At 47.9% G+C, this 13,488-nt stretch overlaps 1 protein-coding gene across 1 annotated transcript in view; it reads right to left on the minus strand.

Annotated features, from left to right (window-relative positions):
- Positions 1–11,693: 11,693 nt before the first annotated feature.
- LOC115318485 overlaps positions 11,694–13,488 on the minus strand; it is a 37,343-nt gene continuing 35,548 nt past the window's right edge. The window contains exons 8-9 of the mRNA XM_040504006.1: positions 12,309–12,402; positions 11,694–11,774 (exon numbers count right to left, since the gene is read on the minus strand). Coding sequence (XP_040359940.1) covers positions 11,694–11,774; positions 12,309–12,402 — 175 coding nt within the window. The remainder of the gene's footprint in view (positions 11,775–12,308; positions 12,403–13,488) is intronic.

Here is a 13,488-nt window from a genome sequence, read left to right on the forward strand (position 1 = left end):
TCGACAAAAGACACACTCGTTGGCACGGGGTCCTCAAATAAAACGCTTATAAACACCGATGCATGAGCATGTTTCTATGTTTATAAACAGTGATGCATGAGCATGTTTCAACTTTAAGCAACAGAAATTGAAGGTTTCTTTCCAGCTGCATTATGTACTAATTTTGAAAATAAGAAGAATCTAGTTGCATTGTGACGGTCAGCATGGGCTCATGGCTCTCTGGTATTGCGCAGGAGATTGGGATCAAGGCAAAGCAATAGAACTAACTTTTTGACAATCGCCAGCCACACCTGGCGACGAAAATCAGCCTTAACTAAGTGCTGTAGATAATAAAATTTAGTCAATGTCACCACTTCGAAATATCTATATTAAAATAAATTCAGTTCCAAAATGTTACAAGCTGAAAGCAAATATCAGGAGAAAACTTGCACACACCTTGCGAGCGCACCCCGTGTTCATCGACGGTACAGCGTTAAATGTCATGCCCACTCCATTCACAAAATGTTCCGAGCACAGTCGAGAGGATGGCGTTGGGGAAAAGTCTTTTCGATTTAGGGAAGCAAGCCACTACTGCCGGAAATCGGGGTCATGTGGAAAGCGATGGAGCTTAAAGACACTGCAGTCGCACTCGCCTTGCCGGATTTCGTGCAAGCTACACAGGCTCTCGGACAGTATTCGACGCTTTCTGTCGTTATTCGTGCACCGTATAACTGAGCAATGGTGTCTTGATGACCGGGGGACTGTTGCCATCCAAGCCCGTGGCTCTAATTAAGTTTGGGAGCTTAAAACAGAGAACAAAACACGAAGTTCGGGCAATGCTTGCACCGAACACTGGCAAAGCCTCTCATCTGGGGCTTTCACTGTCTTTAACGCTCCAGCAAGGGGGAAAGCGCCGATAGCCCTTTCCCCTTTTATCTCTCGCACTCTTTTAGTAAAACAGTTTATACACGGTTCTGCTCTGCTTTAACCCCGTTAAACAAACTTCTTACCAAGCACCGGTGCACTGCGGAAAAGCAACACCAGCGGAAGCAAGCTCCACGGGTGTCGCTTCTCCGCAGTGCACCGGTGCTCCGAAAGAAGTGCGCTCAATGGTGCTGCGAGAACAAAAAGTATGAATTACACGAAAACATCGTTCGAGTTAAGCGGCTTATAAATACATTGAAAACGTAGCGGGTCAACCAAAGTTTTGAAATTTGTTTGACTTAACCAGAAGTATTAAATATCCGAGTTTGAATTATCGCGAGCCTACTGTATATACTAAGGGAGATCTGGCTCAATCCAATGTGCTTATATTGCGAGCCTACTGTATATACTAAGGGAGATCTGGCTCAATCCAATATGCTTAACATCACTGAATAGTTGTGCAATTTTAATTGGCTAGTTTTATTTCTCAAGCACTTGATATGTTCGGTATTCAAATCAATGCAAATTTTTACTTTGGTTCAATTTATGGGGGGTTTATTTTATATGTCATGTTTAGTAGGAGCTAGGCTAGTTTGTAAGCACGTTGCTCACTTACTTCAACCATGCATGTCATATACAATTTGTTGCGATTGTGTTTGAATGCAAATCCTCTTCTGCTCTTTATTTCAAGCTGCCCTTACATGCACCATGAAGATACCGAGGAGGTCTTCAATTGAATGACAACTTCAAGCACAAGCATGGAGGGGCATCTAAATGGCCAGCACAAGGACAACTATAATGTAAATTTTCTCCAAAGTTAAAGCAAGGCATGCCTTCTTCCAATAAAGGTATTGTGGCGAAACTTCTTAATTGGTTCGTTTGTTGAGCTGTCATCTATAGGAACAGCTGAGCTCACACAAACAAAATCCTGGCAGTGAGAAGTACCGGTTGTGTGCTCTTTCTCTTTTGCAAAACATGAACTTTTTGGCTGAGGATGAAAGATTATTCAAGTTCATATCTACAATGACGGAGCTATGAACTCTCCATACCAATCTACCCCAAAAGCTTCATGTGACTTAGGCTTGCTTGAATATGGAAGCTTTTTGCACTAATAATGAAACACTTGACATTTACGCCTTTTTGAACTGGACTCTCCGTAAAAACAAGGCATATAATTTTGTAGAATGGCGAAATTTCTGTAGCCCACATTACGGACAGCTATCCGTAGGAAATGTGAAAGCTGTCCGCTCTGAATACCGAAGGACTATACCTTTCCGAATTATATAAGGCCAAAGCTACGAGTCATCCGCACCAGTCCTGTACCTCTGATAAGTCAGGTGACACCCCTGGCAGATCTAGAGCTCTGCCAGGTGAGTCGCCTGATGTATCGGAGGTGCAGGTGGCACGGATGGCTCGAGGCTTTGGCCTTATATAATTCGGAAAGGTATAGTCCTTTGGTATTTAGTGCGGACAGCTTTCACATTTCCTACGGATAGCTGTCCGTAATGTGGGCTACAGACGTTCCGTCATTCTACGAAATTATATGCCTTGTTTTTACGGACGGTCCCGTTTCTAGATTACGGCAAATCATACCGGCAATATTGAACCGGCAACTTTTACCCGTAAAATGGAAAACGGATAACTGTCTGTAAAGTGAACTACGGACGTTTCGTCATTTTACGGAATTATATGCCTTAGTTTTACAGACAGTCCCGTTTCTAGATTACGGCAAACCATACCGGCAATATTGAACCGGCAACTTTTGCCCGTAAAATGTGGTGAAAATTTTTTACAGTGCAGTGACCGCCGCCGTGCGCGCGTCGCTATTTTACGCGGGAAGCAGTGCCGGATGTAAACAAACGCACACATCACTTCCTACGAGACTCTGCAGACTCTGATTGGCTCCGCCGTCCAGCGACTCGGCTTTTCCGACTTGAAAAATCGGTCAGCGAGCGACTGCCCAAAATCGGTCGCTACCGGCCTGTTTTGGTCGCTCCGCGACCAAAAACCAGTCCCTAGTCGCTGGTCGCTCCAGCGACTGTCACAAGTGTGAAAGGGCCTTAAGTTCGACAGCGGTCAACACTGCGCTTCGATGGTTCCAATCAAGCTGCGAGAAATGTTGTTTGTCGTGGTGCTATTGGTGACGTGCGCGATCGAAAGCGTCGCTGTGATCGGCCTTACACGATTGGCCGAAAGCTGACTTTGACGTCAGGAAAGGATTTTCATCGACGGAAATAAGAATAATGTAAGAACTTGAATTTTGAAGGTGTTGGCAGCGTTGCTTTGAGAACGTAATGATTTCCAGCTTCCACCATGCTCATTACAAACACCGTCCAACTTGTTGCTCGCGAGGTAATGACGTCACGAGAGGGAACCATAGGAGGGCGTCACCAAAACATCTCGCCGCTAATAGGCGTTTTTGTGGATCTGCTATCAGCAGCTAAACTAATCACGCATAAAAGATAAGAGCGAAGCCTCGCGGCGTGCTTACTGTGCGCGATTGGACTAAGACTGAGAGCAAATATTCCAAAATAATGAGGGCCGTTGCGATTAACTTTAGCAGATGCTTGATTGGTTCTATGATATTTTCTATCGCCTTCGCTCGCACTTCAAAGGCAACGGAGTATATACCGGCTCAATTCTCTGACGTCCCGTAACTGAGGTGTCGCTGCTGTCGGCTAAGAATGCCCGGCTAAGGAGCAGGCCGATGCGCAAGCCACACTCGCCGCTCACAAAAGGTGACTGCATCAGCGCCCCAAAGCACCCCACAAACAGCGCACCCCTCTTCCTCCACCCAAAGCCTGGAGTGTGGAAACCTTGCCTCCTCACCCTTCAACCCAACAGCTCTCTCCCTCAAGGCGCCCAATAGCAACACCAGACGAGAAAATTATCGTCGACCACCCACCTCACGAGGCTCAACCCAGCAACCGCGCAAAGCCCGAAGTCTCAGCCGTAACAACAAAGTGAGAGTAGCACTCCATCCCCACCCCCTTCCCCCAATCTACACGCCGAACCAAGCCCGCACCACAAACCATAACCCGCACCCGCACCACAAACCACCACATACAAACAGGCACATTTTGCTGCCAAGTGCGCATCAACCACCACCAACATAGTCCACGCGATAAAGGCAGGAGTCGCTAACCGCTCATCAGACGGCCAACAAACTCCCCCTTTCAACCCACTGATTCCCAGGCCCCCGCCTACCTTAACCAAATTAAGCTCATTGTTCAAAACATCCAGGAGCGCCACACAGCTCAGGAGCGGGACGAAGCAGACCTCAATGCACATTAGCCACAATCCACGAAACGCCAAATACCCGACCCCTATCACACTGAAAGCAAAATACCCCACCAATATGGCGATAACTCCTCAACTGAAGGCGAAAATGATGTCTAAACAATCCATAGCCATCCTCTAATGGAACCGCCGCACTACAGCGTAAACGAGCCAGTCTCACCCATCATCTAAACACGCTCGATCGCAGACCTGACGTCATTTTGCGACAGGACACGCGAGGCACTCACAACCTCCCACAGTATACCTCCTGTACCCAACCCAGCATCACTTAAACTGACCGCAAGCAAAACGCGTACACACCTACACTATTTATGGCATATGTATCGAATCAAAAGTCAACGATAAAACTCAACACAAAAAAAAAATATATCAACACTGCTCACCAAGAGCACGTCATTACCACCCGTCAACCACAAAACTGCCCCAATCCCATCACTAGAGAGTTTTAGTAGATCGTTCCCATGACTCCGATAACGATACCCGATACTCCGCCACGGCCTCCCTTGCGCATGCATAGTATCGTTATCGGGGCTATCGGAGGTATCGGAACGATCTACTAAAACTCTCTAATATCGTAAATGCGCACTGGCGAGCGGACCGCAAGATCATAAATCCAACGCAGCTGGCTTACCAATCTTGTAGCAGACAACACGGATCACGACATCCTTCTCCTCGGGCTCCTGGGGTTACTCGAATATTCACTGCAATCGACGCCTGCTCGAACAACCGGCTGCACAAACCTTTCTGTCACTTCTCAATGGCACTACCCAGCCCACCCGAACCGGTGACAGCGTGCAACGCGATACCAATCCTGCCGTGCCCTTCCATTTAAGGCAATTCGTAACTAAATGATCTACATCTCACGAACATCTAGGCAGCGATCATTGCCTCATCCACCTCAGGCTCACCAGCAAGGTAAAAAAAAAAAAGAAAAGCGTGGCAACATTGTTTGCATATTGAACTCGGCTCACTTTCGTAGCTAGATGATTTCAGATAAGATCGACCAAAGGGTGGCTGGTCGACATTTTTAAATCAACGGATGTTTTTATATGCCATTGTCTAGTGTCTGTTATAAACAAATCCACACTTAGTTTTGACCAGAAAAAAAAATTGGGGACAGGAAAAATCGTAAGGCATGAAGAGCTGGACAGTTGCATTAACGCGCACTGATGGAGGGGGTACATTTGAAAGTGAATAACTAAAAGGATAACATTAGGAGAATTACAATACGTTTTAGACGCAAACTATGGGTACAGCTTGCTTGGAATATAAAAGTAATATTATTCATTTAAATTTTATTTATTTTTCTAAAAATTGCTAAACATACCTGCTCAAACTACAGAAGGCAAAATTTGGAGGCCTGTATCTCAAGTAATGATTTATTCATTATCATATATTTTGTAGGTAGTATTCGACTTCTATATGGCTATCATTTAAACAATAAATAAAGTATCTAGTGATACGATAGTCGGGATATATTTTGGCAAACATGGAAAAAAATCAAACAACGAAATATTCTGATGCAACTAAAAAAACAACAAAAAAAACACCACCTTCGATTCTTTTTAAAATTTGGGTACCCTATTATACTCTATGCCACTTATCAGCGACACCCAGCCCACCCGAACCGGCAACAACCAACAACGCGGTGCCAATCCTGACCTATCCTTCCATAGAGGGCCATCCGAACCTGAATGGTCTGCATCTGGCAAACATCTAGGCAGCGACCACCGCCTCATCCACCTCAGAATTACCACCAACGTAAAAAAAAAAAAAAAAAAAAAAGCCACGTCGCAACACCATTCGCATCAAGAACTGGGACCGCTTTCGTTATTACACCTCCAACAATTCTCCACCTGCGAAACTCGCCCATAGTGCAGGGGCCAACCATCTCTTCCAGGCCCAGCGCAAATTCACCAAGGAAGCTCAAAGCACAACCGCCACCCCGTACATTGAAACTCATCTTCGCAACCTATGGAAAACGAGACGTAAACTAGTGAAAGGTTGAAGAAAGCCAAACATTATAAACATCTCAAGCACAAAATTCACGACATCACCGAAGAAGCTGAAACCTACACACAGCAACTCGCTACTGAAAACTGGCTCCAACTCTGCGATCCCCTCAACGGCCAACTAGCCACTAAAAAGGCATGGCACATCCTATAAACACTCCCAACATCCACCCAACCCTGCAGCCCCCTCACGCGCATCATTCTTACCGACAAAATTACCCCAGTTGAACACGAGCAACAACTCCGCCACGCCTACTTACCTCCACCCACCAACACACCCCGTCCCCCACACACTAAAATTTCCACCCCCCCCCCCCCTCCCCTCGACCCGTCTGACATGGATGTACATTTCCTACTCAACGAACTAAAGGGGGCACTCGGCTCCCTCTAAGGAAACATATCACCCGGCGAAGACCAAATTACATATCAACTTCTTGCTAACCTCAACGACGCACAACTCCAACAAGTGCTAGACAACTTCAATCATGTTTGACAAACAAGCGACATACCGGCAGAGTGGAAAGGTGCCATCGTCACCATGATCCCCAAACCGAACAAAGCCCCCTAAGTAAAAAATCTCAGCCCTATTTTGTTTACCTCGTGCATCGGCAAACATTTCGAAAAAACGCGTTCTCACCCTTTACGCTCATTGTTTACCTGAAGAATATCTCCACACAAGACTGTCCTCTCCGATTATACAACGATCTCCAACAGAAAAGCACCACACACCTCCGCTCGCTTCTCAGCCTCGACATCTACAAGGCTTTCGATAACGTGTCACACGACTCAATACTAAACACCTTAAAAAAAACGAAGTGCGGCCCTCGAATGTACAGGGTGATTCAAGGTGACGGCAGGCTCTTTAAATCGACCGGAAAATTCGGTTTCCTAACCTATCGCGCTACGACTTTGTGCAGTGTTGCCCACAGGTGCTGCATTTTTTTTTTTGTAAAATTTGCAAAGAGCGAACTTACCTGAGGAAAAAGTAAAGAAAGAAAAAGGCTTAGCTCCTATGGCAACGCAGCGACGCCACCGGTCTGCAAACAACACGGCGCCGTTTCGCACGGGAGACAAGAGATGGCGCAAGCGGTCGCGACGCCAACTGCCGCCAACGAACGAGCAGACGACGCCGAGAGCCGGCCCTTTTGCAGACAAGGAACTGCAGTTCCTTGCTGTTACCGCGCCTGTCTTTTTTGTTTCTGCGACTGTCGCCGCCTGCGGAACGCGCGCCGCTTTTGAGTCGAAAAGATTGTCTGCTAAAAAGGCCTGCTCTCGGCGCCGTATGCTCGTTCGTTGGCGCAGAGCGTTGGCGGCGTTTGTTGCGCCATCTCTTGCCTCCAGTGCGAAACGGCGCCCTGTTGTTTGCAGACCGTTGGCGTCGCTGCGTTTCGATAGGAGCTAAGCCTTTTTCTTTCTTTACTTTTTCCTCAGGTAAGTTCGCTCTTTGCAAATTTTACAAAACAAATGCACCATCTGTGGGCCTCGCTGAACAAAGTCGTAGCGCGATAGGTTAAGAAACCGAATTTTCCGGTCGATTTAAAGAGCCTGCCGTCTCCTTGTTTCACCCTGTAGAACTACATTCGCAAATTTTTATCGAGCCTCACTGTAGCATTAAAAACCCCTGGACACACCTCAACCCCTTTTTCTTGACACAGAGGCGTGCCACAAGGCTCCACCCTCTCCCCCAACTGTTTCAATCTTGCCATGAGAAAACTTCCCGCTGAACTCAAAACCATACCCATCCTAAGTTCTCCATCTATGCTGATGACCTGGCACTTAGCCTGAATTTTGTCTCGGGGGGGGGGGGGGGGGCGGGGGGGGGGGGGCGGGGGGGGGGCGGGGGGGGGGGGCGGGGGGGGGTAGGATGCTTAAGCAAACTGGAAGCTTTCGGAGGAGGGGCCTGGCCCCATGCCCCCCCCCCCCCCCTGGCTATATGCCTGCTGATGACGTTGGTCTATGGATCAACACCCGCTCCCAGGTCAACAGGAAGAAACACTGCAGAGCAGCTGCGACAATGTCGCACGCTATGCCACCAAACTAGGTCTGGCGTGTTCCCCATCTAAATCAAAACTCCTCATCATCTCCAAACACAAAAACAGTCCAGACAGAGACATCATCACCATAAGCCTCGACGACAAGCCTGTACCCGAAGCGCAACGTATCATACTCGTAAGTCTCACCATTGAAAACAATGGTGCCTGCGACATCACCATAACCTCCCTCTCCAAACAAATCAATTAAATCACACGCGACCTCTGTCGCATCTCCCACCGCCACAAAGGCCTAAAAGAGGACGACATGAGACGCGCCACTGAAGCTTTCATCTACTCTCGCGTACTCTATCACATCCCCTACACCCCTCTCACGAAAACCCAACTCAAACACCTCCAAACACAACCCCGGAAACCCTGCAGTCTCATTCTCGGCGTCTCACAGAACGCTCCCCTGGAGCAACTACAACATAAGGACCCTTTCAACGCGCTCGAAGTGCGAGTCGACTTGCACCGACTGGGACAACAACAACGCCTGGCCACGTCCCTACAAGGTCGCAACATTCTCCGGGCTTTCGGTTACAACACCTTGCACCTGCTTCCCGTCGAGAAAACCACTCTGCCCTGGGACACTATCCCCTAAATCCCCATTCTACCCATACGAAAGCACATGAATCCCGACAGAAACCCCGCACGCCGCCAGCACAAAGCCAAACTCAGAACCCCAAAAATCAACACTCTTCAGGCCAACCACAACCTGATCTACTACACGGACGCCAGCTACGATAACATTAACACACTTGGCCGTACTGCGTTTCACTGCTCCCAGACCAACGCCTAGCTCACTCAAACTTATACCCAAGCTGCCTCAGCAGACCACCTGGAAGCACAGGCGATCTGCTGTGCCATCCACCATGCCATCGCCAACTCCGACGAAAGACACTTTCATTGCAATTGTAAGTGACTCCCAAAAGGCACTTCGTGCATTTCAATACAATAAGCTCCCCAACCACATGTCACGCGAGCTCAGCGCCGCTCCCGACCACCTCTCCCAACCTTCACTTCTAAATCCACTGGATTCCTTGCCCCGCTTTGCAACGACCAAGCACATTTGCTTCCCCGAGTCACGTCCGTTCCGGAACCTGTGTTCGCTTGGCCTAATCCTGTGAGCCCCAGCTACAACGTGCCGAAAACCATCAACAGGCGCCGATATACTCCGACAACTCCGCGAAACCAGACTTACCTTCGTTACACCGCCACCCATCCTCTCCCTTAACATGGCACCACTTTACGTGGAGCTCAACCCTGCACTCAACTTTCACCACACTATACTAATCTCCTCCGAGGCGCCCAAAGGACAGCCAAATGTCCCCTCTTTCCTGGCTACCCCAACAACGAGCATACCTACTGCTCCATGCAGAGTCATTGTGGAGCCAAAGCTCGCACTGCAGAACCCAGGATCCTGGATTTAATCCCCACCCTTGCCCGTTTTGATCTGAATGAGCACTGTACCGGCGTGCGGTCGTGTATCACTACTGCGTGATGCACGTTAAAGACTCCAGGCCAGTGGTTGTACTGCAACGGGTAAATGTTTCCTCTACAGCCGGGAGACTCGTCGCCCGTTGAGATAGACCAAGTTCTAGGCTATATAAACATACACACAACCCAATTTTTTTTCGTAGAGTCATTCATCCGTTTTACACTTTCCACAATCCCTCCCAGGCTCCGACCCACCATGTGGCACGGGTGACTGTCTCCAACGAATAATCAGATTGTTCCCGCCACCTTGGACGCCCTTCTTCATCACATCGCATCGATCGAAGGGGACCTGAAAGCACTGGATGATTCTACCAGCCCTCTGCGATCCCCTTGTCCGCATCCCTCTTTTACTGACTTTCTTCTGGATGCCCCCTTGACACCCTGAACTAAGGGACAATAAAGATGGTTCTCTCTCTCTCTCTTTCTCATTTTGGTTATTTGACTTTGTCCCAAATGTAAGCAGTAAAACAACCTTAAGACGCCCAGCTAATGGTTTAGTTAAAGGTAAACGTAAAACTACGCCCGATCAAAGCTAATAATGGAATTCTATGGTTCCATTTAAACATAGCGGGTTTATTCGTTATGAATTGCGCCAATCATGGACAACCTTGTGTTTGTTGTTGTTATTAAACTTTATTGCGGCAAAGATGGCTCGACGGCCTGGATTAATACTGGAAAGGCCAGGAAACAAATCAACTAATAAAATTAAAGAAAAAATACTCGAGGACACTCAAGACTGCTGACTTGTAGGAAGGCGAAAACATAGTACCGCGGATAAAATTTTCGAGTGATGTTTCTACACGTAATAAAGTTTAGGACAACGTATAGGAAGACGTCGAGGACGAGGTCAAGGGCGGCGTTAGGACGACTTCTAAGACGACCTCTATGACGTCCTTATTAAAGGCCGACCAACAAGCGGAGAGAAGGAAACTCTCCCTCAATTCCTCCGCTTCACATGAGAAAGAGGGAGACCCTCCTTCTCTCTACCGGGAATAGTTCAGAGATCGGCTCTTGTGTGGAGACGAGGGGAAAAATTGGCGAGAGGGAATGAAGAGAAGGAAACTGGGAACCGGTTTTTTCCCCGGTAGAAGACGATTCGGTAGGTCGTACTTTAAGGATGACGTCTAGGATGACGTCAAGAACGACGCCTAGAGGACGACATCTAGGACGACGTTCAGAACGACGCCTAGAGGAGGATACTTGAGGAAGCTGTGGTGTATTTGCGTGGGCGCCCACGTTTGCCGATGTCAAGGCCGCAGCTGTACACGCGGTCGCCTCACAGTCCATTGCACGAAGCACACAAAGAGCACAGATGAAGTCCGGAGCGCACCAGTTACACACGGCGCTCCGGTGGTGACATCACGCTTCCGCACTTGAGCGTGAGCGGCGCGTGCTTGATGATGTAATTTTAGGGTCAACTTTCGGGCAGAACGGCCCCAGGTTTTTGCGTAATGAGACAAGTAAGGTCGTCCTAGAGGTCTAGAACGACCTCAAGGACGACGCCAGGGACGGCGTCGTCTTTGAGCATATGATTGAGCGGCGCGTGCCGCTCAATCGTATTTTTATTTCCATATACGCCGCTTTTTCGCTTGCAGAGCCTGCAGAGCATGTAGAACTGCTAGGTCATCACTGGTTGGGGAGCTTCACCTGGCTGCATTGATTCACGCTTGGAACTGGTGTGTAAGGAGGACTTACTGTCTGGGACTCTGGGTCATCTGCGTCAGGTGGGCTTCCTCATCGAGGACGTCCTGAGTGAGGCTGGCACCGTTGCGTGCTTTATGGATGAGCGCTTGAACACCACATTGTAGACCCTTCGGTAAGGGTGAAAGGTTTGCTGGCGTCTGTTTCTTTATGTGGAGGTGATCTGCATTCTTGAATGCTGCCTTCTATGTTATTAGTTAAATAAGACAGTAAGAATACAAAAAAAAATCTTTATTTAATTGCCACCTCATGCTTCGGGAATTGTGATGGTGATTTTCTTTCTTGATAGACAGTTGGATCGCTGCCATTGGAACACGGTAATGGGCGTCTGTAAGCAAAAATGACGGATGAATGGCTCCATGCAGAGGCTAATAGTTTATGCTGACATTTATCAGCAACATGACTAGTGGAGCATTTCAGTATTGTGACACCTTTATCTGCCCTAACATTTTTTAACCTTTACAGTATCCACATCCATATGTTAAACAGGATAAATTAGCACTTCCAATCATGACTGCCCGTCTTGTATCGATTAAGTAAGCGGTTGCACATGGGTTGAATACAGTCATGTCAAAGGAAAATGAAAACAAGTCCGCTTTCCGGGCGCAAATAACCGGACAATTTAATTCCTACGACCAATTTTTTTCTATAGACCTATTGAGGACTAGTTTACTATTTATCTTCTTTAAATTTGCTTGGCCCGCATAAGTGTGAGGCGAAGGAAGCCTTACATCATGCTACTATGCATGGACATGTGACATATCATAAGCTTTTGTTTTTCGTCTTCGCACCAAAAACGCATTTAGTGTAAGTAGCAAGACAAAAGCATTGGGTGAAAAATGAATTATTGCTTAATACGTACCCACATCAAGAGAGCAACAAACATAAACATAGATCCTTTCCTGTAGCCGAAGGTGCCGACCAAATATCCAGCAATGGGCGAAGTAATTAAGCTTCTGTAACATGAATACGTCTTTTATTATATCCCAATCGTTTTCTAACCACCAGGCAGTACTACATCCTGGTGTGTACGCGTGCCGCAAAACGCATCTTTACGTGTTTTGTCTCTGGACCATTGACAATGTCATGTGAACATTTCTGAATATATCGAATACCCAAAGTGTAACGTTTTACGTGGAATCCTGCTCCTGCAATATTTCTTACATGTTAATTTGGCTGGTCCTACTCATTACGTAAAGTCAGGCAAGAAGTTAATCTAGATATTAAACATAGCGTAAGGTTCCTTGCTTTAGCAATTCGTACGAGTCACGCAAACGCTAAGTGGAACTCTGCGGAACGCGTCAAACCAGCACTTTTAGTACAGCGGAACGCAAATGCAGACGAAAGCAGTTGCAGCGCCATCTAGATGCCCCCATGGACACTGCTCCAAGCAATCTAAGGCCCGTATTCCGTGAAGCCAATAGGGAGTTTTCGCAGATCGTTTCCGTCGTCGCGCAACGCACTCCGCAACCCGCTACGATACCCGGGGCTGTACAGCCAAGGCCATCAGGGCGCAGGCGCAGTAGCGACTTCTTTGTTGAGGAGGGCTTGGCAGAGGGGGCAACGCAGTCTACGAAAACTCCCTTATCTGAAGGCCACTACTCACAGTTGCGTTTCAGAGTGTATGTATGCGTTTGACTGCGTTGAGTCGAGAAACGAAAACGAGTCACAGTCACTACTGTGCTTTGTAGGAAGTGTGGAATCCAGTTTAAGGAATAGCTTGGCACGTGACATAAGAAGCAGGGATGTCCTGGTATCTCACAGCCGCAGCGCGGTCAAACGCACTGAAACGCTCTCAAGCGCAACTGTGCGCAAGGGCCTTGAGTCTCACGCTGTCCCGCGCGTGACGAGAGCAACGAGACGGGGAACGCGGATGTCTGCTGCGTACGAACGCGAAAATCGACAGCGACCATACGTATGTAAAGGCCACCATGGTAAAGACTGATTTACACACTTGCGTCGAGTTCGACCGAGTGCAATTGCAACTGCTTCCGACGTAAGGGGTGCTATGGCAAGAGCTGCGTCGGCTCCAACAAAGCCGG

This window comes from Ixodes scapularis, unplaced genomic scaffold, assembly GCF_016920785.2.
Source record: "Ixodes scapularis isolate PalLabHiFi unplaced genomic scaffold, ASM1692078v2 PGA_scaffold2__306_contigs__length_199485367, whole genome shotgun sequence".
Lineage (NCBI taxonomy): Eukaryota > Metazoa > Arthropoda > Arachnida > Ixodida > Ixodidae > Ixodes > Ixodes scapularis.